The following is a 17,743-nucleotide window of genomic DNA, read 5'->3' as shown; positions in this document are numbered from 1 at the left end:
TGGTGTTTGAAATAAGATTTAAGCTCTTTTTAAAAGTAGATGGACTTGATGGTCTTTTCCATCTCTGGTTTTCCAGATTCTAATTTGCCAAGCAGTTTCGATATACAATTATCCAAGTGTTGTTCAGCAGTTCTGTGTGTTATCTTTTTCTATGTGTGTGCACTGACAATGATAATTTGAAATTCATTTCAATGAAATGATATTGTCTGCATTTCTGCTGGAAGTTTTCATTGGGAATGTGAATAATGTGATGCTGTTCATCAGCATAAGGAAAATTAGTTGTTCCTTTGGCATAAGATCTTTGGAGTGGGGTTTTCAAAGGACCCAGAAAGAGTTAGGAAAATGTTCTTGAACTCAGCAGTAACTGCACAAGTCCATATGACCCTTTTCATGTTCTTAGAGATGGTCATTATAAGTCTGCTGATGTAGTGAGAGCAGTTTCAGTGTGTGAGATGAGATACCATTTTCTATATCAACCTCAATACTTTTATTTTTTTTCACTCTGTGAAGAGAATGGGATTTCCAAGGGTCTGACCCAAAGCCCACCGAAGTCTTTGAGAAGATTCCCACAGACACCAATAGGCCTTGGCCCAGACCTGCAGTCTCTGTTGAAAATATGAAGCTGTTTGGGAAGTGCATGCACTAATGAAAAGAATGCAAAGAAGTTTTGTTTCAGAAAATACGAATCCACTTGCCCAGGTGGAGGTGATTGTGATGAAAGTAGAAGGGATTTCCTGAACTTGACTGTCTCCTCCCTTAACATGGATTTTGCAGACTTTTATCCAGTGTTTTGAATGGATTTATACAGGTGCAAAAGCTATCGGAATTAACTTTTGTATATAATAGTCCTAAGATAAAAATTAGTCATTCATAGTCTTCATTCAGACCCACTACAAGAAGGAAAATACCAGTTGACTTAGGGGTTGTGAATATGAATCTTTAGGTGTTATGTCATCTTCTTTCTCTTTAGGAGGTGCCACTTTCATTTTTCCAAATACATCAGTTTATCCAGAAGCAGCACAGAGAATTACAACCAGGCCAGGTATGAACAATGACCACCTTTTGTATGCTGTGATCTTGCTCATTTCATCCCTTGAAGTATCTCTTTCTCTTTCTCATTCAACTCTCTTTTCATAAATATTAGACTGTATTTTGAATGCACACACATATACATATATTGTATATATGTGTCTATGTATCGTTGTGTAGAGTGATATAATTAAATATAAAAAATCTGTTTCTTCAGTGTATCATCTCTGTATTTGAAGCAATGCTGTCTACTATTTAAAGCACCAGAGAATCAGAAGACCTGAGTTCTATTCACTGATACTGTAGCACTGTCTCAACACAGTCACTTTTCAATGTGCTTCAGTTCTCTGTAAGCTGAGGCAAGAATGCCCTCTTTTATCATGCTATTTGATGTATATTGGGAAAAATTTCTCTAAAAATGCTGTCTAGGTTTTATTTATGTTAGATGCAAACAAATGCCACAACATCTGCCTGTGACTTTAAAAAGTAAGATCAAAACATAAGAAAATTCTTATTGTTCAGAAGCTTGAAGCCCATGGAAGTATCGTGGGTGTGCTGGTATGTGAAAGGCTAAAGGGAATAAAGAAGATGAGGACATTGCTATGAACTAAAGGTTTTCTTAATATCACACTTCACCTCTAAAGATGCTGGGAAAATTACTCATGTGGACATTTACTTTTCCATTAATAAGTGCAAGGTACTGTGAGCCATCAAAAGGATTTTCAGCAAAATCCTAAATTTAAAGGAAATCAATTACTAAGCCAGAGTCATACATCCAAGTGTACTAAAAGGACACTTGAATTAACTGAGCTCTTGCGAAAAGGTACATTATCTCATTAAAAACAGAGGGGGTTCTGGATAGCAAATATTATATATATCTTTTGTCAATGCTCTAGGGTATAATCCAGGACAATACATATAAGTAACTATTTTATATACACTTGTGTATACTTCTCTGTAATTTCTTAACCGACAAATTTAAAAAGATAGGTAGGGAAACCTACCTGGCTGTTACATGACCAAATCCACCCTGTTTAGTTTCTAGGAAAACAAACTCTTCTCCTCCATTTATTTGTCTGTAATAGTGAATAAAAAAGAAACCGCTGATCCAGTGTACACATTTGGCATTTGGTTTCCATAAGGCATTTACCAAAGTGCCCCAGCAACTATTTACAATAAAAGTTAAATCAGCAGATCATAAGAAAAAGATTAAGAACTGTCTGATTAACCCATTACCAAGATTAAAAAAATGGACATCTTAAGTCATGGGTGCTTTAGCATTCTCTGCCAAGATTTGTAGTTACTAATAATTGGGAAAAGGACACGATATATTTGGTATAACACATAGAGAGATCATGTGATACTTAGAACCAGAGGTTCCTCTGAAGGATTGCTGTGCAGGTGCCTAGAAGCTTTAATAAGGAAAGGAGCTGGCAATATGTTAACAGCTGAAAATACAAGTTGATAAAAAGACACAAGTTACTTGCCTATTTTACTGATTTAAAATTAACCATCTTCACTTAAGAAAGAAGAACTTAACATAGGTGTCTTTCTTTGTGGCACAATGAAAGCCATTGCTATAGTTGATTGACAAAGTATAAAAAAAAGTAAATAGGTGAAGAAACACAGTGGAGATCATGTGGGAAATCTGACTGTACCCTTAAACAAATCAGCAGTGTGGCCTTGTACAGAAAACCGTGAATTATTCCTTGTCAAAAAAACCATTTGCAGAATTAGAAGGTGCTTAGAGCAAGCCATGAAAATATGGAAAATCTTTTGAGCATGTTGAAAGATACAGTAAGTTTAGAATTGCTCAAGTCAGGGCCTGGGGATGGGGAACAAGATATAATTATCAAAATAAAGTGTGTCGCAGAATAGCTGCTTAGTCTCAGTCTTAGTCTCGGTCTTAGAAGTAAGGATATTCAAAAAGAAGTTAGACATTTTCATGAAACATTAAGGCAGTTTTCTCTGAAGTAAAATTTTCTAAACCCCATATCAGACATGGTGAATTCCTTAATTTCATTATTTTTATCTAAATCACATTCACAGTGACACTTACAAAACTAAGTGTTTTATGTCAACATCTTCCTGTGTTTACACAATTACTTGTAAGAGTTGTAGCTTGGATGTCGGGTGTCCCTATTCTTCTGGGGGCTAACTAAACTAAACATTTCTTACAGCAAACTATCATGTGATTTTGAAAGTATCATTTTATCTTTTACAATTGAAAGTTGGCAAACATCTCTAAACTCAGAATTTTCATTTGTTAAAGAAATAAGATCTTTTTTGCAGAGTTTCAGTTTTCTCTCAAGAAACTGAGAAAACTTGTTGGCTTATTTGGTGGCTTTCCTTTTAGTTGAATGTCATATTTCAACTAGACTGCAAGGCAGCTTTTCCATTGCGAAGTTCCCTTCATGTGAGAGCAGTGGCAGACCCCAGAGACAATCACTTGTTGACATGAAAAAGGTCAGAACTGAGGGGTGGGAATGCATAATGTTAAATGGGAATTAGCCAAATCCTGGTAAGCAATTCTGGAGAAAGTATTTAAGCATTGCCATTGTTAAGGCACTACAATATAAAATAGGAAATGAGCAGGGCTCATAATCAACTACAATGACAAGGGCGTATTTCTTCAGTCACCTTTACAACAGAACATGAGGTTTCATCAAGCTGTAAGTAATACAATGAAGCTATCTGGAGCTCAGGAAGACCTAATATGGGTTTGTCTACATGTCTCATCAAACAGGAGCATTGCCATCAAAGATGTGTCCATGATAAGGACATGTTGTACTAATATCTCATGAATAAGAACAGATCTGCTTATCTGGGATAGCAACTTGTTTATCAAGACACAATACTGAACTAAGAATGAAGTTGGAATTTGGTGCTATTTCAAGAAAGGCTGATAGCTGGGTTTTTCTTTCAGTGAAGAGGGTGTAGTCAGGAAACCAGAAGATGCGTCAAGTTGAAAGGTGAAAATTTTCTCACAGTCCTAAATTTGTACCAAATGCATTTCAAGACACAAGTGCCACCAAGTACAGCACACAGCATCACACAGCCCACTCCATGGGCAGGTGTCTGATAATTTGGAGACCCACAAAAAAGAGCAGAGCAAAGGAGACTTTTCGGGGTGGGGGGGAAATAGGTTCCTTATCTCACCAGAATCTCCCTGGCAAGGCTGCCATGGAGGTAGAGTACTGGCCAGGCATGGCAGAATGGAACAAGACACATGCAAGCATCCCACAGCCAAGCCCTGTACCCCTCTGTACAGGCAGAACTCAGAACCCCCTGGAAACATGACCAGAGTAGTTCTGATTTTTATTTTTTTTTTTCCAGAAGATAAATTCCTCAGACCATGAGTTATCTCTAACTGCAACAGTTAATAATAGTGCCAATCTCAACCTGGTCAGGGCAGCTGCATGTTACAATGATTCACCTGCACACCAGTATTATGCTCAGAGATGGGCACTTGTACAGTTCACTTAATTTTTGCCAGGTTTCTGAAGGGCAAGATTATGGTATAGCTCTCAAGAAATCAGGGATAAAAGATCACAAGTTACTCAAATGCAATGCAAAGATAAATTGCATATCTCAGCAAAACGAAAGTTTTCAAAGTGTAAGATTCTATGAGACGACAGCGCTGGTAGTGCCAGTCTGCTCCACAAGCCAAACAGACTGAATAAATTAAAGGCAATTGGTTGTGAATTTCACATTACACTTTATTTCCATTGATATTTTTGCTCATAGCACTTGGGAATGGGCAGAGATACATCTGTTTCCACAGAGCCAGTCTGTGACTCTTTCTTTGCTTCATAAGTGGTTTAATTTCCAGACATCATTTCTAAAATAAAGCACAAGCATTGTTAAGAATAAAGTCATCCACAACAACTTAGTACCAGGTGGGGACTACTGCCTTCCTGAGATCCTGGGCAGTCTACAGAAGTCTCTGATTTTGGCAGCAATTTTAGCTAATGTATTAAAGCCGGCCATAGAAAAGCAGAGGCAATTACAGAAGATTTCAAAGGGTAAAACAAACATTTGAATTTATTACATATACTTTATGAAGAAAGCTTTTGTTTTAGTTTATTCATTTTTATGTGCCAAAGCATTGAAATGAAATAGAACTAATGAGCAGATGAAAGAAAAGACAAACAAAAATTTGGATACATAAAGTTAAGGAACTTGTCTCAGGAAGCAGAAAGGAATATTTAAATAGATGAAGCAGGGAAAAAGCGGTCCACTTTTTAGAAGAAATACGTGTGCATATACATGTTTAACATTCAAGCATGTTTAAGATTTAAGATGTTTTCACATATTATGTTTCTAAAACTAAAATCTATCTTAAAAGAAAATACTGTTACGTGCTGATATTGGGAGGAAGTGGTACACAGTTTATGCTTAATCTGAGCTCTGACCTCTTGGGGAACTTTTCCTTGCAAGACTCTAGCATAAATTGTCCATGATGTACAGAGTGTGTCATTCCTTGGTGCTCCAGGCTGAGGAAGGGGACCAAAGGGAGCGCTCTGAGCCTTTGGAAATTATAGACTCTATGAGTATTTTTACCAGCTATTTCAGTTCAGTTCAGACATCTAACAAGAATGGGCTTCTCTAAAGAGCAATGCAGAGGACAATGTGATGCTGTTATTTTAGAGACAATAAAGACAATAAAGGTTCTTAACAAGGAATATCCTTCTTATTTCAGTATCTTTTGCAATCCTGTGAGTCCCCTAGAAATGTGCCCCTCATGGACGTAAGAACCTTATTTCATATCTGCATTAACCAGTGCATCTTTCCTTTGCAGACTTGCCTTACGAGCAAGCCAGGAGATCGGCATGGACGAGTCACACCCACCCCAGTCCTCAGTCAAAAGGTAAAAGCATCTGCAGATGTCTAGCCTGTGGGCCTAATGCACATCAGGTGCAACCTGGATAGACTCTGAAGTGAAGTGATAGAAGCTGCTTCAACATTCAGCTCTGAAGGATTTTTACCTGTGCCTTGGCTGGAAAGCCTGTTGGCTCTGTATAAACAATACTGGGTAGAGTCACTGGGGCAGCCACATTCTTCCTTGAACTCAGGCTTCATCAGGTCCCTGACTCTATAGTCTTATAAAGCTAAATCCTATTGTGACCATCATTGAGTGGTGAGCAGCAGGAGCCCCTGGCCTGTGATCTGTCACAGGTTTGGTGCCCAACTTCCAAAATATAACTACTTCCAAAATATAACTACTTGAAAAAATAACTACACGGTTTTTCCATTTTCAGCTACTCAGCCATCACCTTCAACAGTTCCCAAAACAGAAGACCAGCGTCCTCAGTTAGGTAGGTGTTATTTTGTTTGAATTATGTCTGGGTCTGATGGAGTTTGCTGAGCGTGATGAGAAGGACAGCTATCATCTACCAACCAGAAGCAAATTGCAATGTCTGATTTAGACCACAAGTGATATCTCCAGCTGGTGGCCACTAAGCACCCAGATGTGTATGAGTTGGCTCTACAGCTGGATCTGAGATGAAGTCTCCCATCACCACTGACAAATGCTTTTAGTGATGTTTAATGGCACTGATGACTGCAGAGTGAAAAAACTGTTAAACAAAGTACAACGGTCTAGCGTGAGGCGTCCATGCCCATGGCAGGGGGGATGAAACTAGATGATCTTAAGGTCCTTTCCAACCCTAACCATTCTATGAGTCTATAAAAGGTAGAAGGTAAGGATGTCAAAAGACCATCCACTCCACAGTAGCTGAAGGATATAGCAGTTGGAAAACATGCATGAGCAAAGAAATGAAAATGGATTACAGCACAGAGAAATTTATTTGCACTGTGCTTTGGGATATTAAACAGGAAAATTAGAAGGATTCTCAGTTTTATCAGGAAACTGAGGAGAAAGTAGAAGTTTATGAGTTTGTAGAGTAGCGGTTTTGCAAAATGGGTGCATTTTCTGTTTTCAAAGCAGCTAATCTGTGGGGTAGGACCTAGTCCTTTATTTTGAATTTGTCTGTGTTTTGACCAGGTAGCTAGAAAGCACTACAGAGATTCTGAGCCAATTATGGCTTTTGTTAACAGCAGAAGGGTAGAAGTGGGAAATAAAAGAGATTTGGAGGATATTCTTAGCTCAGAAGACTCTGAGCCTGTTTTTATCACATGGATTTCAAATCTTTATTCTATTTTTTTGTCATATCTAAATAAGACTGTGTGCATGACTACATCTCATTAACTCATATTCATGCTGCCTGGGAAGTATTGCACTGCTTTTTGCCCAAATAGTGTTTTATCTAATCTGGCCTTCCGACCATAAGAATCTCCCAAGAAATATACTGATGATTTATGTAAGTCTTTAGGACCATTTAATGACTCTGAATGAGCTGCAAAGATCATTTAAATGTATAAAGAATGTAACCTTTTACATGTATAAAGTATGTAACCTGATTATCTTCTTGGCTGTAAAATGGGCAGCCATTTGAGAGCATCTGTCCAGAGATGAGGCAGCCCAGTGATAGGGTTGTTCAAGAGAGGCACTCCAGGCTGTGCTTGCAGCCCATCACTCTGGTTTTTGTGCTTCTGCCACAGCTTCCCCTTTTTTTCTGTTGTACTTAAGGAAATTAAGTTTTCACTTCTGGATGGAATCCTTTGAGGAAAACATTGAGATGCTGTGGGCACTGTGTGGCTGGCACAGGCTCTTCTGAAAATCCTGGTTGCAAAGTTAATACAGGGATCTCTTACTGGACTACAGTGACAAAGAACTGACCCAGCCACGTTGCCTGGGCTCGCCATGCACTCTCAGCCTTCTTCTTGAGGTTGTTTCGGCACAGAAGGAGTTAGCAATGGTGTGAGAAAATAACTGCGGCCTCACAAGAAGAGAGGCCACTGTCCTTTCTGGAGGGGACTTTTACCCCATTACCTATCTGTGCCTGTGGGCCCTGGCACACCACAAGGGTCGATAGAATCAAAGGGTGCCTGTTGGTGCATCTGACTATATGCTTGTGCACCCTAATACAGTATAAAAGGCAAATGTTTATCCTTGCAATTGTTCACTTGCATACCCAATTTCAAGGCAAAACATGCAAATATTGCAATGCTGAGAAAGGAACCGCCTTCTCCAGTGTTGGACCTGCAGTCTCATCAGGCAGTATACAATGCCCCTTAAAAAGTTAAAAAATAGAAAGTATCACCTAAAATATTTGACATCATTGCTACATGATTTTAAATCTTTCTTTTACAATTTTGTAGATCCATATCAGATTCTTGGACCAACCAGCAGCCGACTTGCAAATCCAGGTGAGAAGAGATTTTGCTGATTTAGGAGATTTTGTTTTCACTGCTAGTATCTCCAGTTTTAAGCCAGACCTGGAAGATGATGTGACAGATTTTACCGCTCTTCTGTATGACTCAGTGGAAGCCGATTATACCCAGTGTGTTGCAGGATTAGGTTTCTAAATTAAACAGTGGTGGAACTGAGGTCACAGGTTAAGACACGTATCTTACTGTAAGCATCTACATATAAGTTATGTATCTTATTTCCCGTTGTCTTCATTAGAGACAGAGTTAATATAGCTCTCTGTAGAGAGCTATCCAAATAGTTCTCAAGTAGATGGTTACATTCAGTCACTCAAATACCTCATTAAAGGTATTTGAACTTTTCATATCAGTAGGAGGCACTTCAGTTGCCTAAACATCAGGATTTTGTTAAGTGCTGTAAGATACCCCATCTGGCCTCCAGCTACCCCTCCAGAAGGGCATGAGTCTTTTACCAGTCTGCATCATGTGTCCCAGATTTTGTTAATACACAATACAATGCCATAGTGACCTTGACAAATAAAAAATATTGAGTTTAATAAATTATATAGGGAGAAAAACAGGAAAGCATAAGCTATTTGCAAAGAATAACTGAGTTAAACATTTAAAAAATATTCTCCCACTTTAAGAAGAAGGCAACAGGGTGCACTCTGGACAGGGGCTTGTAGCACATTTTAGCTAAAGAGGACAGACCTTCCTGGTGAGTTAATAACACTGATTGTGAACTGTGCATATTGCACTGCTTCTGCTCTGAACCCAGAGGATGTGGCTGTACATCACCATAATCAACATAATAATCTGCCATAATGGCTTGACACTGTAAATCCACTTCCTATTTGCTTTGGTTTAACAGCCACAGGGAACCATGTTCCTTGTTCCGCATTGCAGGTCTCCTCAACCCCCAGTAACCACGTGTCTTCTTACAACCATTGTATATGTTTTTTCATGGCACGAAATTGCCAAAGTACTCAGCGATTTCCTTTCACTTTTTCCCAAGTGATATCAAGTACAGTTCTAGGTTAGCTTATTTGTAAGCTAAAACAAACAGTTTTGCGTGGCATAGGAAAGCAATTAAGTATTAAGAATAAAATTTTCCAAATGGCATAAGCAGTGGGTTTCTGGGTGACGCTGATCTTAACTGGAAGTCGGGGCCTCCCTCCCTTTAATATGTTCATAAACCCCAGCCTTTACAATTTTGTCAAGCATCTGTTTGGTAGACTTTATTACTGTGGAAGACACTGGCATGATCTGGATGAGGATACTCTTAACATTTAGATACAGAGCTCTTACACACCATCATTCCTGTGCTTTAACATGTTTTCTGTGTTTATAAATTGGTGGAATTACTCTCTCATTAAAAGGAAATTGACAGCAACCATTTGTTTTCATAGGACTATATATTACATTTGGAAGGCAAGTGTTTATGTTAGAACATGTGTTGGATTGCTTATTCAAAAAGTTGTGTTTCGTCCAGTGGTGAACTGTTTATTGATTTTCAAAGGCTAATCCTCTTGTTATGTTTTGTGTATTAAAACTTGCATGCCTTGCTCATACCATGGATTCTTTTGTTTGTTTGTTTACTTAATGCATGTTAATGGAACAGAGGAAATTCATTAAGGATAGTTTGGATAAATATCATTTAAAAGAATATGGGTTTCAGTTGCACTGAAGTATAAACTGCTAATGGATTTCAGATGCTACTCTAGCTTGATATTATAATTCGCTACTATAAGCTTTCTAAAGGAAAGCTTGTTTATTATACCCACATATCTGGTTTGGAAAAGAAAAAGAAACCCGACCTATTCCTGGTCAGAGATGTACTTAGAAGTTAGCACATACAAGCTGGTTGGCAAATTCTGCTGACATTGTGCTTGTGAAACAGATTGCCTTGCAAGCTGCTTCAGCTGTATTTTGCATCATTTCAGTGCTTCTTGATTAAGAAATGCTAAGCTTTTAGCATGAATATCAGTGGCAAGGCCCTTTGAAATCTACTTTCAGTTGCTTAAAATGGTCACATTTCATTCCTATAACTCTGGGCAACACACTTTGCAAAGTTGACAGCAGACTAAATATCTTCTTTTTAAGATGAAATTGGCAGAAGAATGAGGAAAAAAAGTTTTAAGTCTTAACTTCAATAATAATTTAAACTTATATGACACAAAATGATGACAATAATGTATTTTGTAGACCTTTTCACTGTTCTTGCAAATGTTTTGCCCTATGGTTGTATGCAGTGCAACAGCAAGCTAATAAGTTTCCGTTCTGCATTTCCCCAAATGCTGCAAATGGATGATATGGTTTGGCATGAGCCCAGCTTTCTCTAAACTTCTCCATTTTGTGTAGTCTTATTCCATAGCAGAGAACATTCAGTTGCAACATAATGCTGTGAGAACAAGCAAAATGTTACGCAAGTGAAAGCTGTTTGTCCTGAACTTTAGAGATTAGTTTCCTAAATAAGCGCTGTATTATTTCCCCATCAGTTGTCTACATGGAATGACATTAGGTAACTATCAAATCTCCATGTAATGGCATTCTGCCACTCAGATGAGGGAAAACATGACACATTACCATTATCTCTGCTCTTCAGGATTTCATGAGACAGGGCTGGGAGAAAGGAGACAAGTATTTCAGAGTAAGAAGTCAGAATGACATTTCCTAATAGGGTCCTATATGAGAGCCTGGAAGAACTGAAGTATTAACATTATTGGTCAATAGTCCTGACATTTCCTTTTTGTTCCCCCCCCCCCCCCCCCAGGGAGTGGGCAGATACAGCTGTGGCAGTTCCTGCTGGAGCTCCTCTCAGACAGCTCCAACTCCAACTGCATCACCTGGGAGGGCACAAACGGGGAATTCAAGATGACTGACCCAGATGAAGTGGCTCGGCGCTGGGGGGAGCGGAAAAGCAAGCCTAACATGAACTATGACAAACTCAGCCGTGCGCTTCGCTACTACTATGATAAAAATATTATGACTAAGGTTCATGGTAAGCGCTACGCCTACAAATTTGACTTCCATGGAATTGCTCAGGCTCTCCAGCCTCACCCCCCGGAGTCATCCATGTACAAATACCCATCAGACCTCCCCTACATGAGCTCTTACCATGCACATCCTCAGAAGATGAACTTTGTAGCTCCCCACCCCCCTGCTTTGCCTGTAACGTCGTCCAGCTTTTTTGCTGCCCCTAATCCATACTGGAATTCACCAACTGGAGGTATCTATCCCAATACCAGGCTGCCAGCTGCTCATATGCCTTCTCATCTTGGCACCTACTACTAAGTGGAGAAAAAAGAAACATCAGAAAAAAACAAAGACACTTCTTGCTGGGATCCAGTCCCTGGTGAATTGCAATGAACTCTATTGGAGTCCGTGAATTAAAAGTGCCTAAAGAGACAAGTGAAGGTTTGGCTGGGAAAAAAAAAAACACAACAAACATTAAAAAAAATAAGACTCTTTGTAGTTTGGATTTAAAGGAGATATTCAAGAAGTATTAAGATATTAAAATGTAATGTATATGGGCATCGACTCTGTGGACCAAACAACAATAGACTATTGTAGGTAAAAGCATGAAATGATGAGGAAAACCTACGAAAGCTAGTGGTCTTAAAAAGTTGATAAGCTTACGTGTAAAGTTTGATATCTTGCTAGTGCAAAACTGGGACAATACTACAGCAATATAAGGATAAGTCTATAGTGACCTAACATACAATATAAGAAACATTACAAAACAGGGAGGGGGAAGGTAAAAACAAGGGAAAAAAACCCTACCTGTATTTAAAAAATGGAAACATATCAACAAAAGAGATTAGTTTAGTGTGGAAACTGATTTGGGATATAACGGCATTGTTTTAGTTAAAATAAAATGAGTTCCATTCATGAGAGTGTTATCAGCTACCCAAACTGTGAAGACAACCCAAACTTTAAGATTCCTTGACAGTATTACAGGAACCCTGAGCCAAACATTGGAAATGAGAATGTGCTGAAGGGCAAGTGTATGATTGTAGATCAGAGGCCTGCACCTGACAGAGGAAGCAGAAAGGAGAAAGAGGAGGACAAAGGAGGTGACAATGTGAGAAAAGAAACTTCTTTACCAGTTGAGACTGAAAAGACTGAAAACATAGTAGCGTTGGGACTATGAAGAAACACTTGTTTGGACTTGTGAAACATATTGCTCAGTATCATACCATTCCCAGTATTACAGGAGGAACAGACTTGATTTTATAGTAATAAAAAAAAGGTGGAAAAAGGGAAAAGCAGGAGAATTCAGAAATCAAAATATGCATCTCTTTTTTAAAAAAAGTAAAACTGGAATTGTGTCTGATATTTAAAAAGTTACCAGTTAGAACCTCATTGTTATTAAGGGAGTTTGTTTTCTATTGGTTAAAGCAAGAGACAACCCCTGACTGCCAAAATCAGAAATCATCGAAGTATTTTTGTTAGGCGGGCGCCAGTTTTTCTTTATTGAGTCGCGAACGCTGTGCGTTTGTCAGAATGAAGTATACAAGTCAATGTTATTTTTTCCTTTTTATATAATTATTATATAACTTATGCATTTATACACTACGAGTTGATCTCGGCCAACCAAAGACACAAAAAAGGGACAATCAAAAATATTGTGGCCTTGAATTTTAACTCTGTATGCTTAATGTTTACATTATGAACATATTAGTACTTAGAATGCAGAATGTATGTAATAAAATAAGCTTGGCCTAGCATGGCAATTCAGATTGACACTGTAGTTTGCATTTGCATTTCCATTTTTAGCTCCTGACATGCCTATCGGATCTCCTGTTCAACATGGTAAAATATGCTAGGCATTTTGTTTTAAAAATCTGTTTTACCAAATCTGGCACTCATTAAAATGTAGGACCAAACAGCAATGCTTAGCCTAAGTTCAAAGTGGACAGGTGCTGTGTATCTTCTTTTCCAGAGAGTTCTGCTGAAACACTTGCCACCCTTCTCTAACAGTGCCTTGCCATTCCTGTCCTGAGCTTCGTTTGCCCAGAGATTGCAACCATGCCCAATTCTTTGATAACTTCATGGCCAAGTTTGAAAATGAAGTCTAAAGGAGGCCTCTAGAAAGAATACTGGTACCCAGAAATCATCTTTTGTTGCCATCAGATTATGCAGTATAATCTCAGCCTGAGACGTATTTTCATACTGAATCATATGTTCAATTACCATGCCCCCTTGCTATTAATACATACTGTATAATTACTAGTAAATAAAGTGAATAATGAATAACTTCCGTTATTCCTCACTTTAGAATGGGTGTATGATAGCTTATTAATTTGTCACTGCAGTCCAGCCTGGATGTTTACAAAGGGCAGGAAGTTTTCTTTCTCTTCTAGATTTAGAGGCTTCCCATTCTGTACTCAGGGCCCCAAAACTACATCTGGTGCCTAATGGCATGACTCCATTTTTTTTGTAACACCAACTGAAGAACTGGTCTGGAAAATCAGCACTGACATTTATGAGTGGCTGTCCACAGCAGGCAGCATTTTACTGCAGAGACCACAGACAGATCAGACCTCCAACCGTATCCCGCTTTTTTGCTGTTCTTTTGTCTCTTTTCTTCAGACAAAATGGGTGTGGTTTCAAGTTTTATTTCAAATGTTCTGCATATCCATTCTGTGCAGCATTAATCAGTGCTGTGCAATGGGAGCCTCCTTGCCAGACTCCTGTGTTATGGGTGTCTTGATAGCACTTTATAAACACAGGATTATATTACTAATGTTTGAGACCTGAGCAGTGGCATCATAAGCCTTGTGATAGTTTGGGAAATAAGCACTGTAGGGTCTGTATCTCTTAAAAAATAAAAACTTATAGAAAGGTTAGAAAAACTGAACTCTTGGAAAAGGTTAGTCACTATTTTAGAAAGTTATGGCAGGCACACCTACATGCTGACTATCAGAAGAATAGCTTGCCTTTCAGTGGAAATACCTCTACACATGCTTGCTATCTACTTCATGTGCACTTCCAACTCAAAAATGGTAAGTGTATTGTTGAACCGCCTTTAAATTAAACACTTAAAAATCCAGATAAAACAACCATCTTTGTTTAGATTGGCAAGGACATGTCTGGAGGCCTCCAAAGCATCCCCAGTGCTCACAGAGCTGACTGCAGGATTTCCGGATTGTGTTGCCTGGCTGCTATCACGTGCAATGAACGACATCCTGACATTAAAAGAAGGGGTCCAAATCCTGGGACCGAGATGGTGTCACAGCAGATGGTGTGATGCAGACCCCTCATGATGAAGAGCAAAATCCTACAGTAGCCCATGGGTAGGTCACAGGCGAACCAGTCCAGGACACCTGTCTTAGAACTACATCTTTCCCCAGGACTAGCTCACAGTTTTACAGCAGCCTTGGAAAACCTGGATTTTGCAACCCTAAGGATGAAGAGGAGGGTGAAAGATGGAGAGATCCTACTGCTGCTGCATTGAAATGGGTGGCTCTGCTACTTGTGGGGCCTTCCTTACCCCATGGGCAGCAGTTACCCCACAGGGTCTTCCTGCTGGAGGGCAAGGACCAGCCCAGTGTCTCAGGGCACTGGCAGGAGTAAAACAGGCAGTGGACCCATGGTAGTGTTTCTGCTGCTCAGTGCCTGCTACCTAATCTGGCCCTGCCACTAGAAGCTAGGAAAACCAGAGAGAGGCCAGAATTTTAGGGCTGGTTCCTGGTGCAGACCATGACAAGGGATGGACCCGGTACAGAAAAAATGCTCAAGGAAGATGAGCAACTCAGTGTCCGTACCATGAGAGACATCCATGTAAGGCTCAGCCAGGCCCCAAGAGCTCAGCTGAACATGCTGTCTGTTCGCCATTTAAACACCTGGATGCATGGACAACATGGCCCTGATGAGTCCACATTTGCACGAGTTGGTCATAAGCCTCATACCTTATTACAGCACATTGAGGACTGCTTTGAAAGCAGAAGCTTTATTTTTCCTGAAATATAGAGATATACATGGGTGCTTATCTTTCACCAAGAAATACACATCTGTCTGAGAAGATACACTAACATGGGAAGCAAAGGTGAGAAAAGTTTTAAAAGTTAAATTAGGAAGCTCAAATTTCTCTGTTCTCAGTATTTCCCTGCATATAAAATTGGTTTTGTTAAGTATACACAAAATGCTTTTGAAAGATGTATTTTACAAGACTTGTATTGTGAGTCTTAAGGGACTCAGAGAGATATTAGAACAGCAAAGCAGCAGCTGTACTGAACTCCTTCATTCCCCACACTTTCCACATTCAGAAGACTCCAGATCGGGTACCTCAAACAAAACACGCTTTTTAAACTGCTCGCAGAAACACAGGGATCAGCAGTGATTTGAACTTTTTTTTCTTCAAACTCTTCTTGCTCTGACTGTTTCTTACACCAGGATTGTTATTTACAGATGCATAAAAGGAAGGTAAGAAAACCACTCTACCTTATGCTATATGCTTAATGATCCCATGACCTTTTTCTGTGCCATCTTTTCAAGTTTTGGTCACATCAGAGGAATGGCCCTGAGAATAGTCTCTGCTTACCTAAATCACTGGTAAGTCAGATTGGTGCCTCATCCATCCAAAGGATTCAGGTAACTCATGCCTAAATTTTAACTGCCTCCTGATGCAACGCAAGTGCTTCATTCCCTATCTGATCTGTGGAGGGAGCCTTTGAATATCTTCGCGGCAGAAACTGCATGCCCTTGCATCCTTACTTAAATAGATGAGGTGCTACTGTGGGGGCTCACTGGAATTGTCACATCCCTCATTGTGCTAGGCTGTTCAAAGAGCCCTTCCTCATCAGACCTCTGCTAAGAGCTCAGAGACCTTAGAGTTCAGAGAAGGCTACCCTCTACACTTGGCATTACACCAAGGGAGGCAAGGGCTAAAAAGTCCATGAAGCCTTCCCCCTGGTTAACTAGCACTGTGGTCCCCCCTTCATAATAAAGACTGCATATACACACAACATATACACTCTTGGCTGTGCACTCCCTCACTCCTCTCACCCTCTGGTTATGTCTTGACCTCTGTGCAGACCACATGAGAGGGACACACCAGGAATTTGGCAAGAGAAAATATGAACATGAAGTCTGGGTAAGCCACACCATTTTCATCAAGCAGATGAGGCTGCTCAGAAGGCTGTCCTGGCTCCTTACTTGTTTCCAGCTGCAACCTCTGAAGTGGCTTTGCTCCACCACTGCCCTCAGGGTGCTGTGACCACTCCTTCAAGGCACTGACAACTGAAATTACATCAGAGGCATGACCCAGTGAGACCTTGGTGAAGAAGGGGAACTACTTGGTGAGCTGGTGAATGAGGACATTAAGCCAATTGGAATGTGGAAAAATGTTTCAAAATGTAATGGCTTTCATTGTTTAAAAATGCACGTATTTTCAAGAAGACTGAAGAAAACAGACAGGATGGTTTAGGCTAGGAATTGCCCTGAGATGTACTTTTAAAGCAGTGGAGTGAGGACTTCTCAAAACAAGGCTTGGAAAATTTCTTGGTTTGTGTGCCAGAATATTGGGCCATATATCTTTTATAAACGAATAAGGGACAGAACAGTTTCCTATGTACAATTCTAGGAGAAGCAGTGAGGAAGAGAAACCTTATCCATGCCCCTCACTATTATGGAACTATTTTCTATTGTATAGTTACTGATATTTCTTTAATCTTCTCATTTGAAAAGGTCTCAACTCTAGGGTATTTCCACCCATTCCCTTAACACAGAGGTTATACACGTCAACATCAAAGCTTTTTTGTGTTAGCACTATTTTTGTATTTTGCAATTTCTTCTGATTACGCTCCCCATGCATCACAGTCTGGAGTTTCCAGCCTGCCTCAATGTTTACAGCTTTCCAAATATTTGTAGTTTGTTATCACGCTCCCTTTGACTGGATGTTAGCCAAGCTTAGACGTATTCCACTTCACAAACTTATCCCTCTTCTTCTCTGATAATTGTTAATGGGCCCTTCTTATTTTTCTTTTTTTATTTCTCTTTTTCTTTTTTTTTTCTTTTTTTTTCTTTCGCTTTGCACATGGGCAGCCCAGATGTCTCCTGCTGTCTAAATGAATTCCATCTATGATTTCTCTGCCTGCCACTTCCTTCCCACTGGAGTCTGCTGCTCACCCCACTTAAGCACCTAATGTGCTTGTAGCCTCACCTGGCTGAAAGGTCTTCCTTGAGCAGCTGAAAAACCCCTTCATCTCTTCAGCTCTGAACCAACATCCATGTCCTTTGGAGCAGCATCCTTCTCATGACCTGAAAACCATCCCTTCCTCAGATCTCTCCACCAACACACCACCAGGGAGGTTTTTTCAAACTACTGTTTTGAACAGGCTGTGCTAATTCCACCAGCTCATCTCACCCAAATGTGCAGTGTTTATTTTGGACTTCTTCTGTCTGTGTCTCAGGCAGGCTGAAAGCTGCTTCAGACAAA

At 39.7% G+C, this 17,743-nt stretch overlaps 1 protein-coding gene across 6 annotated transcripts in view; it reads left to right on the top strand.

Annotated features, from left to right (window-relative positions):
* The window catches only part of ERG (ETS transcription factor ERG), a 145,820-nt gene extending 132,256 nt beyond the window's left edge, over positions 1-13,564 (top strand). For all 6 annotated transcript variants that reach the window (XM_062602574.1, XM_062602570.1, XM_062602572.1 and 3 more), the window contains 5 exons: positions 971-1,042; positions 5,831-5,899; positions 6,291-6,347; positions 8,254-8,301; positions 11,075-13,564. In XM_062602574.1, the coding sequence (XP_062458558.1) occupies positions 971-1,042; positions 5,831-5,899; positions 6,291-6,347; positions 8,254-8,301; positions 11,075-11,595 (767 nt within the window). In that variant the 3' untranslated portion in view covers positions 11,596-13,564. The remainder of the gene's footprint in view (positions 1-970; positions 1,043-5,830; positions 5,900-6,290; positions 6,348-8,253; positions 8,302-11,074) is intronic.
* Positions 13,565-17,743: the final 4,179 nt, after the last annotated feature.

This window comes from Pezoporus occidentalis, unplaced genomic scaffold (genome assembly GCF_034315485.1).
Source record: "Pezoporus occidentalis ecotype Australia unplaced genomic scaffold, CSIRO_AGI_Poc_V1 ctg77, whole genome shotgun sequence".
Classification (NCBI taxonomy): Eukaryota; Metazoa; Chordata; class Aves; order Psittaciformes; family Psittacidae; genus Pezoporus; species Pezoporus occidentalis.
This window is presented reverse-complemented; position numbering and strand designations above follow the sequence as displayed.